The 19,289-nt window shown below is 59.3% G+C and overlaps 4 protein-coding genes across 18 annotated transcripts; 1 reads left to right on the top strand and 3 right to left on the bottom strand.

Moving 5' to 3' along the window:
• The first annotated feature begins 4,454 nt into the window (after positions 1-4,454).
• PPP1R14B (protein phosphatase 1 regulatory inhibitor subunit 14B) lies at positions 4,455-6,772 on the top strand. Its single transcript, XM_037053051.1, has 4 exons — positions 4,455-4,935; positions 5,980-6,063; positions 6,379-6,411; positions 6,503-6,772. The coding sequence occupies exons 1-4, from the start codon at positions 4,678-4,680 to the stop codon at positions 6,569-6,571; spliced, it is 444 nt and encodes a 147-aa protein (XP_036908946.1). The 5' UTR covers positions 4,455-4,677; the 3' UTR covers positions 6,572-6,772.
• Positions 6,773-7,228: 456 nt separating this feature from the next.
• LOC118991668 (peptidyl-prolyl cis-trans isomerase FKBP2) lies at positions 7,229-9,973 on the bottom strand. Of its 11 annotated transcripts, none has more exons than XM_037053042.1 (6): positions 9,845-9,973; positions 8,369-8,618; positions 8,006-8,118; positions 7,840-7,886; positions 7,464-7,499; positions 7,229-7,376 (listed from the first exon to the last, which is right to left on the bottom strand). In XM_037053042.1, the coding sequence occupies exons 1-6, from the start codon at positions 9,904-9,906 to the stop codon at positions 7,315-7,317; spliced, it is 570 nt and encodes a 189-aa protein (XP_036908937.1). In that variant the 5' UTR covers positions 9,907-9,973; the 3' UTR covers positions 7,229-7,314. The 11 variants fall into 11 exon arrangements, with proteins under 11 accessions (XP_036908937.1, XP_036908943.1, XP_036908938.1 ...); XM_037053048.1 differs by having other exon boundaries at positions 8,450-8,618; positions 9,845-9,960; XM_037053043.1 differs by having other exon boundaries at positions 8,369-8,677; positions 9,845-9,929.
• Positions 9,974-11,955: 1,982 nt separating this feature from the next.
• Positions 11,956-15,504, bottom strand: VEGFB (vascular endothelial growth factor B). 3 transcript variants are annotated; one of them, XM_037053036.1, is made up of 7 exons: positions 15,119-15,504; positions 14,524-14,566; positions 14,021-14,217; positions 13,773-13,846; positions 13,548-13,583; positions 13,064-13,198; positions 11,956-12,439 (listed from the first exon to the last, which is right to left on the bottom strand). In XM_037053036.1, the coding sequence occupies exons 1-7, from the start codon at positions 15,176-15,178 to the stop codon at positions 12,418-12,420; spliced, it is 567 nt and encodes a 188-aa protein (XP_036908931.1). In that variant the 5' UTR covers positions 15,179-15,504; the 3' UTR covers positions 11,956-12,417. The 3 variants fall into 3 exon arrangements, with proteins under 3 accessions (XP_036908931.1, XP_036908930.1, XP_036908932.1); XM_037053035.1 differs by having other exon boundaries at positions 13,064-13,299; positions 15,119-15,503; XM_037053037.1 differs by lacking the exon at positions 13,548-13,583.
• Positions 15,505-15,721: 217 nt separating this feature from the next.
• Positions 15,722-19,049, bottom strand: DNAJC4 (DnaJ heat shock protein family (Hsp40) member C4). 3 transcript variants are annotated; one of them, XM_037053034.1, is made up of 7 exons: positions 18,942-19,049; positions 18,506-18,613; positions 17,701-17,794; positions 17,079-17,263; positions 16,830-16,994; positions 16,013-16,099; positions 15,722-15,920 (listed from the first exon to the last, which is right to left on the bottom strand). In XM_037053034.1, exons 1-7 carry the CDS (start codon positions 18,998-19,000, stop codon positions 15,812-15,814), a joined length of 807 nt encoding a protein of 268 aa, XP_036908929.1. In that variant the 5' UTR covers positions 19,001-19,049; the 3' UTR covers positions 15,722-15,811. The 3 variants fall into 3 exon arrangements, with proteins under 3 accessions (XP_036908929.1, XP_036908927.1, XP_036908928.1); XM_037053032.1 differs by lacking the exon at positions 18,942-19,049 and adding an exon at positions 18,875-18,894; XM_037053033.1 differs by lacking the exon at positions 18,942-19,049 and adding an exon at positions 18,875-18,894 and having other exon boundaries at positions 16,830-16,991.
• Positions 19,050-19,289: the final 240 nt, after the last annotated feature.

Raw genomic sequence — 19,289 nt, 5'->3', positions numbered from 1 at the left:
CCTCCCTCAGAGCACTTATCTAATGGGCCTCCGGCAGGCAGGCGCTCCTCCTCCTTACCTAGCCCAAGGAGACCTCCTTGGAGGACCCGAGCATTCTGGCCTGTCAGAAAGAGCTTCGGAACAGCCCATTCTTGTGCTGCAGACCCCCATGACCCAGCCTGGAGCCTGTCCCTGGGGGGGACCCTGACTAAAAACTGCGAAGGGAACAGCTAGTCATTTGCCCAGAGGGGTCAGAAGCCTCAGAGGTATCTGGGAGCAGGGGCTAGAGGAGGCGCTCTGCATCGCCAGGCCCACAGCAGGTGCCCTGAAATCTGTGTTCCAGGGATGGGAGGGGGAAGGCGCATGGGCACTGGGAGGGATGGGGGCTACAGCCCCTCCCGCAGGGCTTGGCTGGGGGGGCTCCTGCCTGAGGGCCCCTGTGGGAGCCCCCCAATATAGAGGCAGTGGCAGAAGCAAGTTTAAAGTAGAACTCATCCAGAGGGGCCAGCCAAGTCACCTAGAAACCCAGAAAGAGATGGAGCTGGTTCTGGGGGAGGAGGGCTCAGTCAAGGAGGAGTGTGCCCTGCAGGCCTGTTCGCCCCGGGCCCTCAGACCCCCGAGGGGAGGGAGCCCTGCCTGGAACTGACTCTCCTCAAAACACCCACAGTGTGGGACACCAACTCTAACCTAAGGACTCTCCTTGTCTTTGGCCAAGGCCCCCTAGGGTGTGATTATTCTCCACTCAAGGCCCAGAGAGGGCAAGGGACTTGCCCAAGGTCACACAGCTCTGTAGGACAGGTTTTCAGCTCTGTGACTTGGAGGCCAGCTTGTGATCCCTCCACTCCTTGCCCGTGAGGAGAAAAAGAAAGGAAAACAGGACTTGTCATCCTCATCTCTCAGCAAAGCAGCAGAACTGCACCACTAAGAGACCCGGGGACCCAGGGACCACCACGTCTATTTGGCACAGCCATGCCTGCAGGGTGGAGATTGGCCTCTGCTCCTATAGGACCTAGTCTCTCTGTGCCTCAGTCACCTTGTCCAGAAGCTGGAGGTTGTTAGAGGATGAAATAAGCAAATGGGTACCCCATGACCCCTGACTACAGGAAGCTAGACATCTTAGGAGTGGCTAGCAGGCTGGGGGGCATCAGGGAGGAAGGTGGAAAGGGCGAGGATCAGCCAGGGGCAGGGCGCCTACCAGCCTGTGCCAGGGTTAGCAGGGCCTGGAGACACGGCCTGCGTCTAGGGGTCTGAGCTGTGGGCTCTAGCCCTAAGACAGGGGTACTTCACAGAAGCCCGGGGCAGCAGCTCCTTCGTAAAACAGGATGGGAGACTTTGCCCCGGGCCTGAGCCTCTCCCCCACCCTTTGTCTCCTGAGGCCAGGGCTGCCCCCATTAGAGGGCTCCTTCCTCCTCGGACAGCCTTGGTAATGATAATAGGGTTTCTCGGCAAGCAGTAATGGTGGAAGGAAGGCTGCCTTTCCGGCCTCTACCCTCGATTAAGGGAGCGGTCACTGCCCACGGGACCCTCCCTAGGGCCTCTGCTTCAAGGAGGCACTGAAAGCAGCCTTAGCTGCACTCTGGCGGAGCACTCTGGTGGAGGGGAGCTGGGACCCCAGAGAGGCCACAACCTAAGGCTGGAAGGATGAGGTGCAGCTGCGATGTCATACTCCAATCCCAGGGCTTGAGGCAGGGAGGCCAAGGCTGGGATGTGGGTGTGCAGCACTGAGTTTTGGGCCCCCAACCACAGGAGGTCAGTAGGAAGAGCACCCTTGAAGAGCCTCAGGGTAGGTACTCTTACTTACCTACCTACCTACCCTTGCCCATGGCCTCGCACCCTACTAGGCAGAGCCAGCATTTGAACACAGCTCTTGCACTCTGAGGTTCTGTGCAAGGCCACACGGCCATCTGCTGTAACTCTTCTCAGGGTAGGTGGCCATGGGAAGGGACTGGATGGACAAGGGAGTCGGCCCCAGGGATCTGGGAGTGCCCTGGGGATGGCGTAGGAGATAGAGAGAGGAAGAGACAAGAAAAGTGTCCGGCTCCACTCTGTCCTGCTCAGAGAACCCACAGCGGGTACCCTCATGAAATTTGGATGTTGTGACAGCAGGATTTCACACCTGCCCTGAAGGGAGGAGGGACAAGAGGCTCAGGACTCTGGGTCACAGCATCTAGAGGGCAGAGCCAGAGCTGGTACCTGGGCCTTCAAGGCCTCTAGGCCCCACGCCCTCAGCAAGCTATGGTACACCCCCGCTCTTGACCATGAGGACCCTCAAGGCCCTAATCAGTGCTCCCTTCAGAAAAAGCAGACCAGCAGACAGGCTCTGATGGGTGAGGTGGGGTGTGTTGGGGAGTTTGGACTTAGGTAAATTGCTCCTCCCTACAGCCCAGCTCACAGCTGGAGGCCAGAAGGCCAGGCCAGGAATGGGGCTCCTGGTGGAAAGGGTGGGTCTTGCTTAATCTATAAGAGCAAGGGTCAGCCCTTCCCTGTTTCTCACCCACCCCCTGCCCCCGCACCGAGTTTGGCTGAAGGGAGGGTAAGGCCAGATGGAGGGTGGGGAGGGAGGAGGCATCAGCTAACTCCATCTGGCTGAGCTCAGTGAGCCTGCCCCCAGTCTGGTGAATCAGGGCCCTCTGAGAGAAGCCCATCTCATCCTCCCTCCGCATCTCCCCTATCCTCATCTTCTGCCTTCTCGTCTCTTCTCCCCAACTACAGGGTAAGCCTAAAGTCCTCCGTTGGAGTTTGGCTACAGCATCAGCTACGTGATTCTGGGCCAGTTTCAACCTCTCACTGAACCCCTCCTGCTGCAGAGGGCGTCTCAGACATCCAGAGAGAGGGGATCTCTGAGGGGCAAGGACAGAAACACTGCCTGCCAGACCCTGATACTCGGCTTGAAACTGCGGCAAGTGAGCCTGCCATCGGTGGGAGCATCCCAGAGGGGCTGTGCAATCGCGTGGGGTGGTATCTAAGGAGAAGCAGGGGGATGAGCAGAGACTCTGTGTCAGGAGCCTGGGCTCACAGGCAGAGCCGCATCTCTACCTGTCTTGGGGACTTACCCCCTGTGGTGCAGTCATTGAACCTGTCATGCATTTTCCTCTTTAATCTTCACCACAACCTCATGAGGGAAACGGAGGCACAAAGGAAGCCACTGATTTTTTCGTTCAGTCATTTGTTTAACCACTAGTTATGGAGCACCTACTATGAGTCTGACACAGATGCTGAGAACTCTGCAAGAATCAGGTAATTTGCTAGATACATGTGGGTTTGTAGCTGAGCACGCCCACTCAACCGCGAACACCAGCAGGACACGAGAGTGGGGCAGTTCTCTGCCCCATGGAGCTCAGAACTGGGGAGACAGACAATGAACAAATAAATGAGAGAGACTTCTTAATGATACCGAAAAGCAAACGAGGGAGGGGGGCAGGAATGAGATGCACAGTAGGTTTAAAGAGAGGTGTGGAAGGTAAGGCTCCTGTGAGATCCAAGGAACTGAAGAAGCCTCCGGGACACGATCTGTGGGAGAGAGAGTGAGGTGCCCTCACTCTGGAATCGACTGTGTGGAACCGACTCCAGCAGCGCTTATTATGGGTCAGTTGTTATTATTAACTTTATTGTCATGATTACCAGCTCCCTCACTTCTCAGCTCTTTATGCCCGAATTTCCTCTTTTGTACATACGTTACGAGATGCGGAGGGACCCCCTGTGAAGGCCAGCCCTACGAGAGGACGCCCCAAACAAGTTCTGTGCTTCCCAGCCCCGACTCTGCTGCTGGGGAGGGATGGCCAAGCGGTGCCAGACCCCCGGTCCTTGAACTACATTTCCCATAATTCCGTTCATTGCCGCCATCTTGGCGGGTGGGCGGTGGTTGCCTGGGGTCTGGCCCTTCCGACCGCCGGTCGGTTCTGCTCACCCTCAACCCAGGCTACCACCAAGGGGGGGCGCGAGACCCCAGGGAGTAGGGTGCCCGGGGACCTGGGCAGCTCCTATCTGTCTTCTCTACTCCTCCACCCTTAGGACCCCGGTCCACGTGCCCGTCCGCGCGTAGAAGCCTCCTCGCTCCCCGCTGTCCAAGGGCTGCAGGACCCAGACTCCGGGGGCTCCCACATCTCCTCGCCGGACATCCGCCCTACACATAATACCCACTCCCCTCCCTTTTCAAACGGCCCCTGTTTTCGCTTCAATGAGGACAGAATACTAGGGATTCGACGGGAGCGCAAATCCTGGTATTCGGCGTTTAGAATATCTGAGTTTGGAGCCGGAAATTTAGTAGTAGTGGACAGCCAGACCCAAACCCCTGACAAGTAAACCCTCCCCTAGCCCCTGCCTGGGGGCGGGGTGGGGGTGAGGGGACTGCAGCAGGACTGGCTCTTTAAGGGGGTGTGGTCGGGGGGCGGGGGAAGTGAGCGAGACAAGAAAGCTGTTTCGGCGGCGGCGGTGGCGGCGGCAGCTCGGGCGGCGGCCGCGGGGGACAAAGGGCGGGCGGATCGGTGGGGAGGGGGCGGGGCTCGGCCAAGCCAGGCCCGGGGGCTCCGCATGTTGCAGCTGCCCCCGGGCTCCCCCGCTGCCGCCCTTGCTGCAGAGCCGCGCGGAGCCGAGCTCACCAGCTAACCCGAGCCAGCGGCCCGCAGCCAGCCGGCGGGCGTCCAGGAGGCGGCGGCGCAGGGAGGGGCCGGACGCGCGCACGTGGCCCCGGCGGCCGCCATGGCGGACAGCGGCCCCGCAGGGGGCGCGGCGTTGGCGGCCCCGGCCCCGGGGCCGGGCAGTGGCGGCCCGGGACCCCGCGTCTACTTTCAGAGCCCCCCTGGGGCTGCAGGCGAGGGCCCGGGTAGCGCGGACGACGAGGGCCCAGTGAGGCGCCAAGGGAAGGTCACGGTCAAGTACGATCGCAAAGAGTTACGGAAGCGCCTCAACCTGGAGGAGTGGATTCTGGAGCAGCTCACTCGCCTCTACGACTGCCAGGTGTGTCCCCCATCCTGCGCCGACACTCTGAAGTCGGTCCCGAGTCCGGCCGCCTGGGAACCCCACTCTGAGCCCGCCTGTCACCTGGAGTCTGTGGGCACACCGCTTCCCCGCGCTGCCCTCCGGTCTATTCCCCGCTTCCATTGTATGCTTTTTTTTTTTTTTTGTCTGATCTAAGTCACTCCAGTCTTCTCCCCATGCCACTACCCTGTCAAGTTTGGTATAGCCTGGGCCTTGGGCAGGAGGCATGGGGATGGCATGGGGATAGTCTGGGCTGGCAGTAGTGGAAGGTCTATTTAGTGCCTGCTAGCGTGGCTTGTGGGGGGACCGTAAAGCGTCTGGGTTATCCTAATGGGCTAGCCGGTAGCTCCATGTTGGCCCGGGGCAGGCTAGCTCGATCTGTGGGTACTGGTTCTCCACCCTATGACTCCTTCCTTGCTCAGAGGGTGACTCAGACCCCTGGGGGCAGGGCGGAGGAGTGGGCTTGCCCAGCGCTGCCTACCCTAGCCCAGCCGTGGAATGCAGCTGACTCCGGACTGGACAGATACTTCCTTGGGGGGAGGGGCGTCAGGCACCCCCTCAGCAAAGCATGTGCTCTTTGTTTCCCCTTTACCAGACCTGGGTTCTTCTCACTGACCTCTCACCCTTCACTTCCTCCTCACTCCTGGGAGGCTGTGACAGGTGTTTGGGGGAGGGGAAAAGGCTGCGATAAGTTGGGACAGCTGGCCCCACCTGCTCTGGTTGAAATGGGGGATCCAGAAGTTAGGGAGACACATCTGCAACGTCCCCAGACCCAGCTAGCTGGCCCTGCCTGGGGTGCTCAACTGGCAGACACAGGAAGCGCCCCCCCCACCACCACCACCAGCCGGGCAGTTTGCCTTGGCACGGGCCTGATCTGTTTTCTTCCTTGGAGCAGCTGCTCCTGTCTGCTGGGCAGAGAGGGCGGGCTCGTCCTGCAGTAGAGCAGGGGCCTCAGCCAGCGAACCCCTCTCGCACTCTTTCTTCCAACTCAGGCCATTGTCTCTCCCTCCTCTCCCACCCCAGGAAGAGGAGATCCCAGAGCTGGAGATTGACGTGGATGAGCTCCTGGACATGGAGAGTGATGATACCCGGGCTGCCAGGGTCAAGGTGAGAAAGGGGCTGTGGCGGGGGGTGGCAGTGTCAGGTCAGGGTAACTGGTACAGCGGGCTGCCTAGAAGCAGTGCCAATTGGGTGAGCAAGACTCTGGAGCCAGGCCTTCTTCGGTCAGAGCCAGGCAGCTTTGTGACACTGAGTCTCAGCTTCTGCCTCCATCAAATGGGGCTAATGCCACTTGCCTAGCTATGGCATTCCTGTGCCTCAAGGTGGCCCAGTCCCCTTGGAAGTGGGTATTGGGCATAGGTGATCTCTAGGCCCCTGTTCTTGGGCACTCACAGTTACATTTCCCCCACCATGTCCCACCAGGAGCTGCTGGTTGACTGTTACAAACCCACTGAGGTAAGCGGTTTCCCAACACGGCAGGGGGAAGGAAGCCTGGGCCCCTATCTTCTTGGGATCTGGTCTCCTTCATGTCCTTTCTCCTGTCCAGGCCTTCATCTCTGGCCTGCTGGACAAGATCCGGGGCATGCAGAAGCTGAGCACACCTCAGAAGAAGTAAGGGTCCTCAACCCAGGTGAATGGTGGCTCCCACAGGACAATCGCTGCCCCCCGACCTCATAGCAACAGCAATACCAAGGAGCCCTGTGGCCAGGCCTGGTGCCACGAGCAGGGCTCCCCGTGCCCCTCTCTTAGGGGTGTTCCCTGCCCCCCGTTTTCCACTTTTGGGGTTTTTTATTATTATTAAACTGATGGGACTTTTTGTGTTTTTATATTGACTCTGCGGCGCGGGCCCTTTAATAAAGCTAGGATATGCCTTTGGTGCAGCCAACAGGCTCAGCTGATCTCTTTTAGGGGGGACACGCTGCTCTGTAACTGTTACCAGCTCAGCTTCTCCCCAGGTGACCGCAGGCCTTCCTGAGGGCCACGTAGTCATGGCAATAGCTCGATGCTGGCTCCCAGACCAGGAGCTAGAGGTGGCTGGGGAGCTTCAGGGAGCATTGTTGCTGTTGCAGGCAAGAACCCTCTTTTCCCTTTGGGCAGGGGCCACCATGCCCCCCAGGACCTGGTCATCTTGACCCCCAGACTACTGAGCCTAGATTCCAAGGCTCTGAAGCCAGAAAAGGAGCGGGGTGCAGGATGCTGAGAGAGAGGGAGGGGACACTGGGGCTGTGGTTTCTGTCGCTCAGGGCCCACAAACAAACACAGGCTCACTTCATGAGCTTGAAGGTATTTTTGTTTTGTTTTGTTTTGAAACAGTCTGGTCCCTGATGGGGGCCTCTCCACCGGCCCTCCCCAGCTTGGCTACAATTCGGAACGTCGCTCAATTTTGAGCAGCTCCACTTCGAACACTAGGGTTGCACCACCTGCAGAAGAGAAGTGAGACAGAATGAGAATTGGGGTCACAGGGAGGTGGGAAGGCGCCACAGACAGGAGGCAGGAAGGTGTATTACCTGGGATCTTTGGGGGAGCTCCCCGCTCTCCATACCCTGTCAGAGATACACAAAAAAAAGTGAGCGGCAGCCAGGCAAAGAGGTTCTGCAATATTTGGGCTGAAACCAGGCCTCTGCCCACCACAGTAACAAAGCCAGGCATGAAGGTGTAGTGGGTGGGAGGGCTGTAACAGGCCTGGTAAGGGGCAGAAGGTGGACATAAGAGCTCAATACCCCAAGGGTCTTGCCCTGTTCTCACTGCTAGATACTGCTAAACTTGGAAGAGGCATGAACTATAACAAATGCATGGGGGGAAACCAATGCAGAGGCTGAACTAGCCTTTACCCTTCTTCAGACACATCCCAAACCCTATACCTACTCAGGAAAGACCTCTTACCCAGCTCTGACGGTATCACCAGCTTCCGCTTTTCCCCCTCACACATCCTGCAGGAGAACACATGTTCAGCACATGGCAGCACTCAGGCTCCCTGCCTGTCCCCCACCCCTGGGGCTTGTTTCCCACAGTTCACCTCCTGGACCACAGCCATGGTCTCCTGACTCACCCCAGCAGCCCCTGGTCCCAGCCTTTGATGACCTGGCCTGTGCCCAGGGAGAAGACAAAGGGCTGGTTCTGGGGCAGACTGCTGTCAAACTCCGTCCCATCTTCCAGCTTCCCCTGTGGGACCATGGGAAGACCAGTGAGCAGGGGGGTCCACTGTGACATGCATGCCCCCCCCAGGTGCTCTCATCAAGCTGTCCCCCAACAGCATTGGTGGCCATAGTCCTAAAAGGGGACAGAGCTTTAGGCAGCTCACAGTACACTGTAATGTAACTCTGCTGGTACCAACCTGGGGAGTAGACTGAAGAGCAGGGTAGAACGATGGAAACAGGCAAAAGGGAGAAGGGACTTGACCAAGGTCACCCACCTTGGCAAAGGAACCTGGCTCCCAAGTCCTTTTTGGTCCCCAGAAGTCCCACTCACATCCAAAAACTGCCTCCGCACCCACCGTGTAGTGCATGTGCAGGACGTCCCCCTTCCGCGATTTGATGGGACAGTGGTCTACCCGCTTCTTGACCCCGATCTGCAGTTTCCGTTTGCCCTCGGCCCCCGCAGCTGTGGCCAGGGCACTCAGGCAGATGGACAGTACTGTCAGGACCCAGCTGAGTCTCATGTCTCTGCGGGAACAGACCCCGACCGACCAATCGACCGGAAGGGCAGGAAGGGCATGGAATACCTGCAGGTAGTAGAAGGATTCCACCCTACTGTACCTTGCCTGCCCCTGGGGATCCCCTTGCTCCGGGTCACCGCCCCCTCCCCCGGACTCCGCAGCCACACTTACCAGTGCAGTGAGAAGGGGGCTTGCCCGAGGACCCCAGCAGCGCGGGGAGGGGGTTAGGGGAGGCCACAGCAGCCAGGGCCCTGCCCCTTTGTTCACCCTCATCCCTTCCTTCCCTCCTGGTTCCCAGCTCCGTTCAATTTCCACCCTTTCCTTTACGAAAAGTCCAAACCCTCTCTGGCTGCACAGCAGGGGCCTGGACCGGACCACACCACTCACGCCACACCCAGTTGCCCCCTGCCCAGCACACCCACACCTCTGCGGCCGCTGCAGGGGGCCGTCCCCGAGGCACCCACACATCGCCGCTGGGTGGCTCCGGGGAGCCCCGGTCCTCTGGGGATATCCCCCAAGCCGACGCTGTGCCTCCGCCCGAGGCGCCGCCCCAGCTCTGAGCCCTGGGGGGTCTGCGGGGCACCCAGACCGGTCCAGTGTCTGGTGGCCGCCGAGCCCGCTCCACCCACACCACCTCTCCTGGGGGTGTTCTCGGTCTACCCCGTTCCCAGGCCCGGCCACCACGGAGACCGCCCCCGCGTGGACGCCCAGGGCCATTACCTGGGCCTACCCCTAAGTTTGGTTCCTTGGCCCCACCCCTTAGAGGGCGTAATTCTGCCCCAGGCCCTGGAGCCCCACCCTCCACAGAACTCGATCCCTTTTTCTTAACTGTAACCAAGCCACTCACCGACTGAAGCCCCGCCCCCAGCACCTGGTCTCCGTCCCCTTCTGTTTCCAAACCCGAGGCTCCTCCTTCCGCTTGTTCCAGCTCCTCCTTCAAGGTCCAGACTCCGCCCCTCACCAGTCCTAGCTCCGCCCCCAGCCCCAGGGCCCCGCCTCCCACAGGTAACGACTCAGAGGTTCCACCCGTCTCTGTTCCAGGTCCCGCCCCGAATCCCGGGGCTCCGCCCCGTGCGGCGTGAGAACCCTCCCCCTGCGGCATCCCCAGACAGCTCTTACTCCAACCTCAAATATCCTCGTAACCTAACCCTCCCTGACACTCGGAGCCCCGGCCTGATCCAGCCTGCCCCCTTACCCCGGCTTCCCCCAGCCCGGGCTGTGGCCCCCTCTCACCTCCTCGCCGCGCCCCCGGAGTCAACTCTAGTCGTACTGCCGCCTTTGCGCAGGCGCGTCATCCTCGCTACCAGGCCGGGCCACGCCGCCCGCCCTCATTGGGCCGCGTGAAACCCGCTGCTACTTGCCAGCAGGAGCGGCTTTCCTAGCTCCGCCCCTTAAGCATCACGTGACTTACACCACTTCCTGTCGAGCGGTAGTCCGCAAGGTTAGGTGAAAATGATTTCCGAAAGAGCTGCAGGCACTTCCGGTCGAGGTGAAGTTAAGGTCAGGCGGGCGCGGGTTCCCAGAAGGGGTCTTCAGACGCCATTTTATGTCGCCCCTTAAGCCCACCCACGGCGCCCCTGGGTCTCCTTAGGTTCCATCACTCCCAGTTAGTTGTTGTGGAAAGAGCCTGGGTTTCAAAGTGAGACTTGGGTTTGAATTCAGGGTCTCCCTCTCACTGACCGGCTGTGACCTTGAGCCAAGTTCCTTCGCCTAGCAGGATTTGGTGTCGCTGTAACGCGGGCTTGATAACTCCTACCTTGCAGGGCCCCTGTAGGATCGAAGCGACGGTGGACAGCGCCAGGCCCTGGACCACAGATGATACTCTCCCTTTTCTCTGCGCAGCACCCGGGCTTTCCTCTACATATTGCCCGCTGACCAGAGTCGGACTGTATTGGTATGGCTGGGCCCGGTCCCCAACCAGACCCAATACCCAGCAAACATCTCGACTGAAGTAACGAAACTGCTGTTAACAGGCCGGTAAACCTGTATCTTAAGTGTTAGGGAAACAGCTGATTTTGAAGTCAAATCCCCAGGCCAATCATATGAACCTTCCTTTCTATTATGAGAAAGGAAGTCACAGACATGACCTCAGAGCCGAGGACTAAGCAAGGTACATACGAAGCACTGCGCATGTCCAGCGTGTCTAAGTGCGCTCAGAAGTCGGCGGCTCTAGGTCCCTAACCCTCATCTGATTGGGCTCTATGGGATTTGCCCTGACAGCAGGGCTGTCCGGGATAAGAAAATACTAATGAATCTCAGGAATTCTCTCCTGGTTTACCTGGCTTTTGCCTCGGGCCCAACAAGATCACTAACACACCCTCCCATCTAACACTGTGCAGGCGGCTACTTCGGATTAACCTCTGCCCCTGCGTGTTCTTCCTCTGCAGCACAAAGCCATTTGTACCCAGAGTTGATCTTTGGACCACCCCTCACCACTCAGCTCCAGGCAGCACTGCAGGCTATACAGGCAGAAGGCTGGGCACTAAGCTTGGACTGGGGCAGATAAAGGTCCTGAGAGTCCCAAGCAGGGGCTGATGAGGGGCACCCGAGGTGAAAGGGAGATGAAGGTGGAGAAGACTGGGGTCAGGGTGAGGGGGGCGTATTTCTCAAACCAAGCCCACCAGCCACAGATCTTTGGTACTTCCCATTCAGGGAGGTGGGAGTGAGGTAGATACAGGCAGGTGCTTGGCCTTACAGTTAGTTAAGCTACAGGGAGTAAAAAGCAGCAAACACAGAGCTGCCTGGCAGGGAGGAAGGTGTTCTTTTCTATGATGTCAAGATTCATGCAAACAGCCCTGGCTGGTGTGGCTCAGTGGACTGAGCGCTAGCCTGTGAACTGAAAGGTCACCAGTCCAATTCCCAGTCAGGGCATATGCCTGGGTTGCAGACCAGGTCCTCAGTTGGAGATATGTGAGAGGCAACCAATCAGTGTATCGCTGGCACATTGATGTTTCTCTCCCTTTCTCCCTTCCTTCCCCTCTCCCTAAAAATAAATAAATAAATAAAATCTGAAAAAGAATAAAAAGATTCATTCAAACTTGGGGCCAAAGCCTGGAGCATCGTGATCGTCCATTCCCTCCATGTGCACAGGTTGAAACCTGAGGCTCAGACTGGGGGGAAGTGACCGCCAAGGTCATTCAGCAGGTCTGGTTCCTACCACAAACTCACCTTCCAGGAAGAAACCCTTGTGATAAGCAGGGGGCAGGGGCTCCCTGGGACCCGGCAGTAACAACATGAATGGGAAGCATACACCTGTGGGCTCTGTGACTTGATGTGGGGAGCTTGGGCCTCACTCACTTCATCTGCATATGAAGAGTAAGAAGCACTGGGTCGAGGAGGCAGTGTGACACATTCATCCCTGAACCACCAGCCTGAACAGTCACAAACAGTGATACAGGCAGGGACAGCTCCTTCCATCTCTTTTATCAGAATTGGGGGTCACAGTTCTCATACCAAAGCCCAACTCCCATTATTTGCAGAGGACCAGGGTCTTCTTATCAAGGGCAGGGAGGGGCCAGTTTAAGATGCTCACTTGCACAAAGACTCTGACAGGGCCCAAGCTCTCCCAAGATGGTACACAATTCCTCTTGCCTCCAAGTTTCATCCAACTCTGCCCACCATGTTGGATGCAACCTTGCAGAGACAGGGGTGGCCAGAAAGCCGTCTGAGAGGCCCAGGTCCTGAAGCAGTGTCCGCCTGAACTGTGGTCTTGGGGGGCAGGGCTGTTCTCTCCAGGCTGCCCTCTAGGCCCCTCAGGGGTATGGCCTGTGAGGAAAGCGGCCCCGCTGAGTCTGAAAAGCAATGTGTCACTTTCGCAGCTTCCGGCACCTAAGGAGAAGAGGAAGGGGGCATCTGTTCATGCTGCCACACCTCGGCACCTGCTGCTCTGGACTCACCCCTCTGTTACCTTCTGTGAACCTCACTCTTGCCTAACACTCCTAAGCAGTCCCAGCTGGCCCAGCCCACATGATGCCACTGGTAGCCTCACTGTGGAAGGGATGAGTGGTGAGAAGCCCTCAGACAATGGCGAACAAGGCTCACACTATGTCCCCTGGCTTCTCAGAACCAATAAGGTGGGACAATGTCTAATGCAGGAGCCTCTAGGAAGGCGCAGACCTTTGCAAGCTGGCAAGATGTCTCTCATTTCTACTCCAGGCAGATGTCACCTTCTCCAGGACATCTCTGACCTCTCAACACGATGCCAGGTGCCCCTTATCACAGACCCCAACAGCCTTGGCTGGTATCAGGTGTCCTTGTGTCGGACTTCTGCGTTAGAATGTGAGCCTCATTTATGCTGACCCCGGCGCCAGCAGGCATTCGTTAAATATTTGTTCAACTCATTCAATGGCTCCCCCTTCCCTGGCTCTCACCCCACTGGCCGGCTCGCCCTGGATCTGCTCCAGGACAGGGCCTTGACGCCTTCCCAAACAACACCACCCCACAACTCCTTACCTGCAGGTGTCTGGGTTGAGCTCTAAGCCCCGCCCTTGGCAACGGAGGAGGCTGCGGCGTCTGCAGCGGCAGTGGCAGGTCCTGGGGTCAGGGCGCTGGCGGCGCTGGGTACAGCGTGGGCAGAGGGGCCTGGGGCTGGAGTGGGATGGGTGATGTCAGCTTGGGAGGGTGCTCCGGGGGCAGAATCCCAGCCCGGAACAGAGCGGGGCTGGGGACGGTGGCGGGGAGTGTCAGCCCTAGGAGGAGAAGCAACATGTCTGGGACAGGAAGGAAGAGTCTTCCGTGGAAGGAGCTGGGGGCAGGTCAGAACACACAGAATGGAGAACGGAGAGGAAGGGGACAGGGGACACAAGTAGAGGGAGGAGAGGGAAGTGGACCGCAGCTGCCTGACACATTTGTACAGCCCCTGCCCTGCCCACACGTTCCATCCTGGGCACTGGGTCTGAGTTCCACCCCCACCTCAGCAGGAGCCCAAGAGACTCACCTGTCAGGCTTCACAGCACTCTCTTTTTTTTTTGGTCTGAAAGAGAGACCAACAGAAACGAGGAGGAGGAGGATCAGGAAAGCCAAGCACCCTACTCTCTTGCCCAGATCCCAGGCCTACCCCAGCCCCACTCAAGGAAACCTGGTCCCCACTGCGGTGCACCGCCACGCCCAGCACCCCCCAAGCCTGGTCTTTGCAAGCTCAGAAGTGGGGCCTGGCCGGCACCTGCATTCACACTGGCTGTGTTCTTCCAGGGACATTTCCCCCAGCTGACTGCTCGGGTACCGGACCATGAGGATCTGTGCTCGGGAGAACAGGGAAGAGAGACAACGACAGAGGAAGGGGAGAAGGAGACACTCCATGGGCAGGAGGGAGGACAGCTCTCCCACCCCACAAGGCCCTGGCTGCCCGTGTGTCAGCCCCCAGAGCACCGGCATCCCGCTGGGAGAGACATGCTACACCTGCCCCAGTACCTGCATTCGGACTTGGTGCTGCCCAGTAGGCACGCACTCCAGGCCGTCGTCAGGGCAGCAGCCGCCACAGCGCTGCACAGTCACACAGCTGGGTACCAGCTGCTTGGCCATGGTGCCCACGAGCTCCAGAGTTAGGGGCACCACCACCTCCCGTGGCTGGCAGGTGGCGCGAGCATACACATCTATCCATGACACCACTGGGGAGAGAAGCATGAGGTTAAGCCCCCACTGGGTTTCCTGCAGCTGCTCCCTGGCTCTCCCACCCCTGTGCCCAGCAGCTGTTCTCCCCAGTTCCTGTGTCACAGCCACCCCCCACTAGTCCCCACTTCTGCCCTCCCAACCTGTTCATCCAGAACCCAGGAATCCCACGGCCTCAACTTCCACTTCTGTGAAATGGGCAGGCCAAAGGTTGGCATCTTACTAAACAGCTGAGATTATACATGATGGACGCTCAGCAACCCTTCCTAGTGCTGGCTATGTGACGTTTTCGTTGTTAGTGTTACCTTTCTTCTGGTGGCCAGGGGCCTCAGGCGGGGAAGCAGGAGCCTGTAGGAGAGAAAAGAACTGGGCTGGAGGTGTATTCTAGTTAGGGCTACACTGTCCCAGGGCTCTACCCCTGCAGTCAGAAGCCTTCAACTCCTGACATTTTTCCAGATCGCTCTGTTCTCAAGTCCACTCTAGCTTTACCTGTCCTCTCCTGGACACCTGGGACCTACCCCTAGCCACGACCAGCCAGGCATGCTCTGCCAGCACAGTCCAATCTCCAAGCCTGGCGACCAGGCTTGTTTGGGAGGCCACAGGTCAGAAGCGGGTACAGGGGGCGCCGAACCAGGTCCTGCAGGCACCCAGACAGCTCCGCCCCCCCCAGCGGCAGCACCCAGGGGATAGGGTGGGGCGGGGGAGTGGCCCCGGGGCTGGGCTGGCAGGCCAGTGGGGAGGGACAACTCCTGGGGGATGCCCCACTCCGACTCCTGCTACGCCCCTATCTGCGTCGGACCCGCAAATACCCTCGGCCCAGGCCGCTTCGCGCCTCTACTTCCGCCAACCTTGAGAGAGGGCACGGCTGGCGGGCAGGCAGGATGTCGGGGACGCACGTACCTGGGCGGGGGCCAGCTGCAGGAGCGCCGCGAGCAGCAGGCGGCGGAGCAAGGGGCTCATGGTGCCCACAGGGGCCGCGTGCCGGGGGCGCCCGCATCGTCCTAGCCGGGCGGCGCCGGGGGCGGCGGCAACCAGAGCCCCATGGCGCGGGCTGGGGCGCAGCGGGCAGGGGCCGGTTGCGGGGGGCGGCTCCTCCGCGGCCCTCTCCCGAGCCCTGGGCGCAGGCAGCGCAGCGCAGCAGCGGCCGCGGTGGCCGAAGGAGCTGAGTGGGTGGGCGGCCGGTGGCAGCGGCGGGCGAGGTGGCGGGGATGGCGGGGGCAGCAGGGGGCCGGCCCGGGCTGGCTGGCGGGCAGCTCATGTGACCCAGACACGCGCTCCCCACCCGGGCCGCGGGGCAGGGGCGGGGCGGGGGCGGGTGGGGGCGAGGCCGTTGGCGGGCCCGCCCCCTCCATACACCCCCTCTTGCTGCAACAGGGTAAAGGGGACGCACCACCCAGGGGGCTGGGCTCCCGCTTCGCAGTCACCAGAACTCCGAGGGCGGGGCTCTGTCCCAAGGCGAGGCCTGGGTTGGGGGGTGCTGGGCCTAAAGGAGAGAGTCGGACGAGAGCGCAGAGAATCACTTTATTGCACGCGTTTTGGGCAATGGGGAGTCCCAAGAGGGAACACGCATGAGGCTCCATCTGGGTGAGAGGCTCAGGGGCTGGTGCTGGGGGGCATGATCTCCGGGCCTGGGGGAGGCCCGAGCGGTGGCTGCAGCTGCTGCCTCTGCTGTTGCTCCTGCTGGAGCCTGGCTCTGTTGGCCCTGCAGGAGAGAGCATCGGGGTGGTTGGAACCGGGACCCTACAGGGTAGTGCTAGGACAGTGAAAAGAGGGCAGGGTAGAGCAGGGACAGACCTGGCCCGGGCCCGAGTGTCATTGTAGATGGCTGTGATGATCCGATCCTTCTCATCCATGAAGTTGCGGTGCATCTGCTCCAGCTTCCTACACGGGGGTTACAATCAACCCTGAGTCCCCCAAACCCTGCTGTCCCCCAGGTCCCACACACCCTGCACCCCACTCTAGGGCATCACAGGTTTATGTCTGTGGGGAATTCAGCCTAACTGCCTGTGCTAGATGTTGAAAGGGGTACAGAGTGGCCAGGCTTGTCCAGGGTCCAGTGACAACCCAGCTCTCTGGCTGGCCCGTCGAAGGTGGTGACCGCAGCACTTGAACAACAGGGTGGTCCTCACAGAAGATCAGAGAGGGCCGGACGTCTAACTCCATCACTGAGCTAGGTGGGCTGCTAGCAGTGAGCACTGCCTTTCTGTCCCTTTGCCATGGAACCTCAGTGTCACGGCACACATGAGAGAGGGGTGGGGACACAGCTGACTGCCAAACAAGCGAGCCTCGTTGTTGGTGAGGCCCAGGCACAATGCATTTCTTTCTTGCACATGATTTTGGCTCCATCACTACCTGGTAGCCAGTACCAAAGACTTCCATGCAAATTATAAAAAACAGAACAAACTTAAAATGACAACAGAACAGTCTCCCTTAGTGCAGAACTGCCTTTGTTTGCTAAGAAGAGGTTCCAGAGACCTATTTCACACAGTCTGAGCCTGAGAGACACAGGAGTGCAGGTCACAGGGGCGGTATGGATGTCTGACTGGCCCCCCTTGGCTTCACTTCCCCTCTTGCCCCCTGCCCACCACTGCCAGGAAAGGCCCGGATGCACCTGAAGGCAACATAATGCAGGCCCATGCCCGCCAGCATGACGAGGAGGCAGTACCCCAGTACCCGCTTGTTGCATCTGCGCTGCTGCTGCCTTGACTCTGGTCCCTGAGGCCTCACGTGGTGAAACTGGGCCCAGTACTGTGCATTGGGGGGTGTCCAGGAGCTGCTGGGAGGGAGAAAAAGGGGCAGTGTGGGGATGAGGCTCCCCGGGAGACTTGGAAGGGAAGTGGTTAGCTGCAAGATACTGCACCTGTGCGCTTGATGGGCAGACTTGGCATGGGCTGTGGTTCCTGGAGACTTTGGGGGAGTGGCTGAGCGGAGCTGGTAGTCATATTCACGGCGGCTCTGCTCCCGGCTGAGTACTTGGTATGCTTCACTCAGCTCCACAAAGCGGCTGTGCAGGGTTGGGTTCCCAGGGTCCCGGTCAGGGTGCAACTGGAATTGGGCAGGACTCTCCTCATCTCCCTCCCCACACTCCTTCCCAGGGCCCATCTTGATAATATCCACCCACAAGGGCCCAAATCATCCCCACAGGCCTTGTTTGGATAGTGACCTTCACTCTCAGGCCCTCAGGCCGAGCACCCCTCCAGAAGGCCAGGGTCAGGAAGCACTCCTGCTCCCTCCCCACCTGCTGCCTGGTCCAGGTTTGCTTAACAGCAGGCAGGTCAAGAAAACTAATCCCAGGCAGGACCCCTGGCTTTCCTCACACCATGCCAGACCTCAGCCCTTAGGGCACCTCCCCCTCCCCGTGCATGCTGAGGGAATGTGGTACCAGCCAGAGTGAGCCACTCAGCTCCATCCCTGGGAAGTTGGTGTGCACCCCATCTGGCTCAAACTTTCTCTCCCTCTTCCCTGCCTAGAACCACTGGTACCTCTTTGGACTTGGAGAAGAAAGCTCGTTTCACTTCTTCAGTGCTGGCACCAGGATGCACCCCTAACAGTTCATAGTAGTTCCTGGGACCAGACCTGTGGAGAGAAGCCAGAACCTCCAGGGGCTAAAGAAACACAAAAGATACCCCTTCCCTACTTCTCCCAGCCGCCCTGGGCCACAGTCTTCAACTCAGCAACCAGGAACTGAGAGGCAGGCACCAAGGAAGACCTATCTCCAAACCATCCCTCTTTTTTGAGTGTTGGAATAGGGCAGGACCCAGGAATTTGCATTTTTGTAAAACACCCCGTCCCCAGGTGAGTTAGAATCTGTGATGGTCCACAACCACAGGAGTTGTGGAAAGTGCATTGGGTTTGGCTTGGGCTCAAACTTCAGGTCTGGCCCTGGCTGGTGTTGTTCAGTGGGTTGAGTGCTGGCCTGCGAACCAAAGGGTCGCAGGTTCGACTCTTGGGGTTGTGGACCTGGTCCCTCATGAGAAGCAACCACACATTGATGTTTTTCTCCTTTTTCTCCCTCCCTTCTCTCTAAAAATAAATAAATAAAATCTAAAAAAAAACACCCTTCAGATCTGCCTCATAACTCGCTGTATAACCAAGTACTCTTGGTGGCCATCCCTTAATTTCATCCTCAGCAGTGAAGGTGAGGGTTACCTGAGACAAGGCTGTAAGACACCTGCCACAGAGATCACAACTATCTCAGCACCTGGGGCAGAGCCTGGAGCTCGGTAGGCCCTCAACAAAACCCACTGAACGACCAGGCCGGCACCGGGGCCCCGGTGACCGACTCACCGCTGCCGGGCGGCCTCTGCGAAGAGCCGGGTGGGAGGGCTGCGGGGCCGCAGCCGACGTAGGCACAGCTGACATAGACACAGGGGCAGCATGGCGGCAGGCGGACAGCTGGTTAAAAGAGGCCACAAAGAGGTCTGCATTGGGACCAGACCTCAAGCACCCCTGGGGCAGAGGGAAGGGGGCTGGCTCCATTAACTTGCGAAGGGAAACTGAAGCAGGCCCGGAGGACCCATGAGCAGGTGGGGCCTCCCTGCTTAAGACCAGACCGCGGCGCCCTGGACCCGCTCCGGTTCTGACCCGGGCCCTTGTCCACACTGGCCTCGGTGTCTGTACAACCAGCCGCAAGCGTGGAGAAAACCTCTGACCCACCCCATCCCGGGAGTTTGAGGGGCGAACGAAGGAGGAGCTACATCGAGCCCCGCCCCCATGCACTCACACATCCCGCGGCCGCCGCCATTTTCTGCTCCGACCTAGGCCCCACCTCCACGTCCTCATTGGCTAGGACACCCAGACACACCCACCGAGCCGGAAGGTGCTATTAGGCCCTGCCCCCATAGCCCATTGGCCTTGGGCGTCTTGGGCCACCTCCAGGGGCGGACTGCGTTGCTCTGGCTGATGAGCGCGGGTATCCACCCGGGAAGCGGCCGCACCACACCTGACACTCAGTGAGGCTCTCTGCTGTCACTTCGCTTTGCGATGAGATACTTTTAACAGAACGGCTTCCACCCCATAGTCGACCCGGACCCTCACCAGAGCCTGGCAAGAAAATATGGCCTTCATCCCA

The sequence above is a fragment of the Sturnira hondurensis genome, unplaced genomic scaffold (genome assembly GCF_014824575.4).
Source record: "Sturnira hondurensis isolate 20B ecotype Veracruz unplaced genomic scaffold, ASM1482457v3 Scaffold0007797, whole genome shotgun sequence".
In the NCBI taxonomy this organism is placed as follows: Eukaryota; Metazoa; Chordata; class Mammalia; order Chiroptera; family Phyllostomidae; genus Sturnira; species Sturnira hondurensis.
Note: the sequence above shows the minus strand (reverse complement) of the source record. Positions and strands in the feature narration are given on the sequence as shown.

Excerpts from the sequence above, each read along its gene's own strand:
- LOC118991668 (XM_037053038.1), bottom strand. The coding sequence starts at position 9,713 with ATGCCGCAGGGGGAGGGTTCTCACGCCGCACGGGGCGGAGCCCCGGGA. Across the intron at positions 8,678-9,458 it reads TGGGGGCGGGGCTTCAGTCG|GTATTCCATGCCCTTCCTGC; the intron begins GTGAGTGGCTTG and ends TACTACCTGCAG. Across the intron at positions 7,500-7,839 it reads GGTGATACCGTCAGAGCTGG|GGTATGGAGAGCGGGGAGCT; the intron begins GTAAGAGGTCTT and ends TATCTCTGACAG.
- VEGFB (XM_037053035.1), bottom strand. The coding sequence starts at position 15,178 with ATGAGCCCCTTGCTCCGCCGCCTGCTGCTCGCGGCGCTCCTGCAGCTG. Across the intron at positions 13,584-13,772 it reads CACAGCCAGTGTGAATGCAG|ACCAAAAAAAAAAGAGAGTG; the intron begins GTGCCGGCCAGG and ends TCTCTCTTTCAG. Across the intron at positions 13,300-13,547 it reads AGTGCTGTGAAGCCTGACAG|GGCTGACACTCCCCGCCACC; the intron begins GTGAGTCTCTTG and ends TTCTCCTCCTAG.
- DNAJC4 (XM_037053034.1), bottom strand. The coding sequence starts at position 19,000 with ATGAGGACGTGGAGGTGGGGCCTAGGTCGGAGCAGAAAATGGCGGCGG. Across the intron at positions 18,614-18,941 it reads TGGCGGCGGCCGCGGGATGT|CTGTCCGCCTGCCGCCATGC; the intron begins GTGAGTGCATGG and ends TCTTTTAACCAG. Across the intron at positions 17,264-17,700 it reads TCTTCTCCAAGTCCAAAGAG|TTGCACCCTGACCGGGACCC; the intron begins GTACCAGTGGTT and ends GCCCAATTCCAG.
- PPP1R14B (XM_037053051.1), top strand. The coding sequence starts at position 4,678 with ATGGCGGACAGCGGCCCCGCAGGGGGCGCGGCGTTGGCGGCCCCGGCC. Across the intron at positions 4,936-5,979 it reads CTCGCCTCTACGACTGCCAG|GAAGAGGAGATCCCAGAGCT; the intron begins GTGTGTCCCCCA and ends CTCCCACCCCAG. Across the intron at positions 6,412-6,502 it reads ACTGTTACAAACCCACTGAG|GCCTTCATCTCTGGCCTGCT; the intron begins GTAAGCGGTTTC and ends TCTCCTGTCCAG.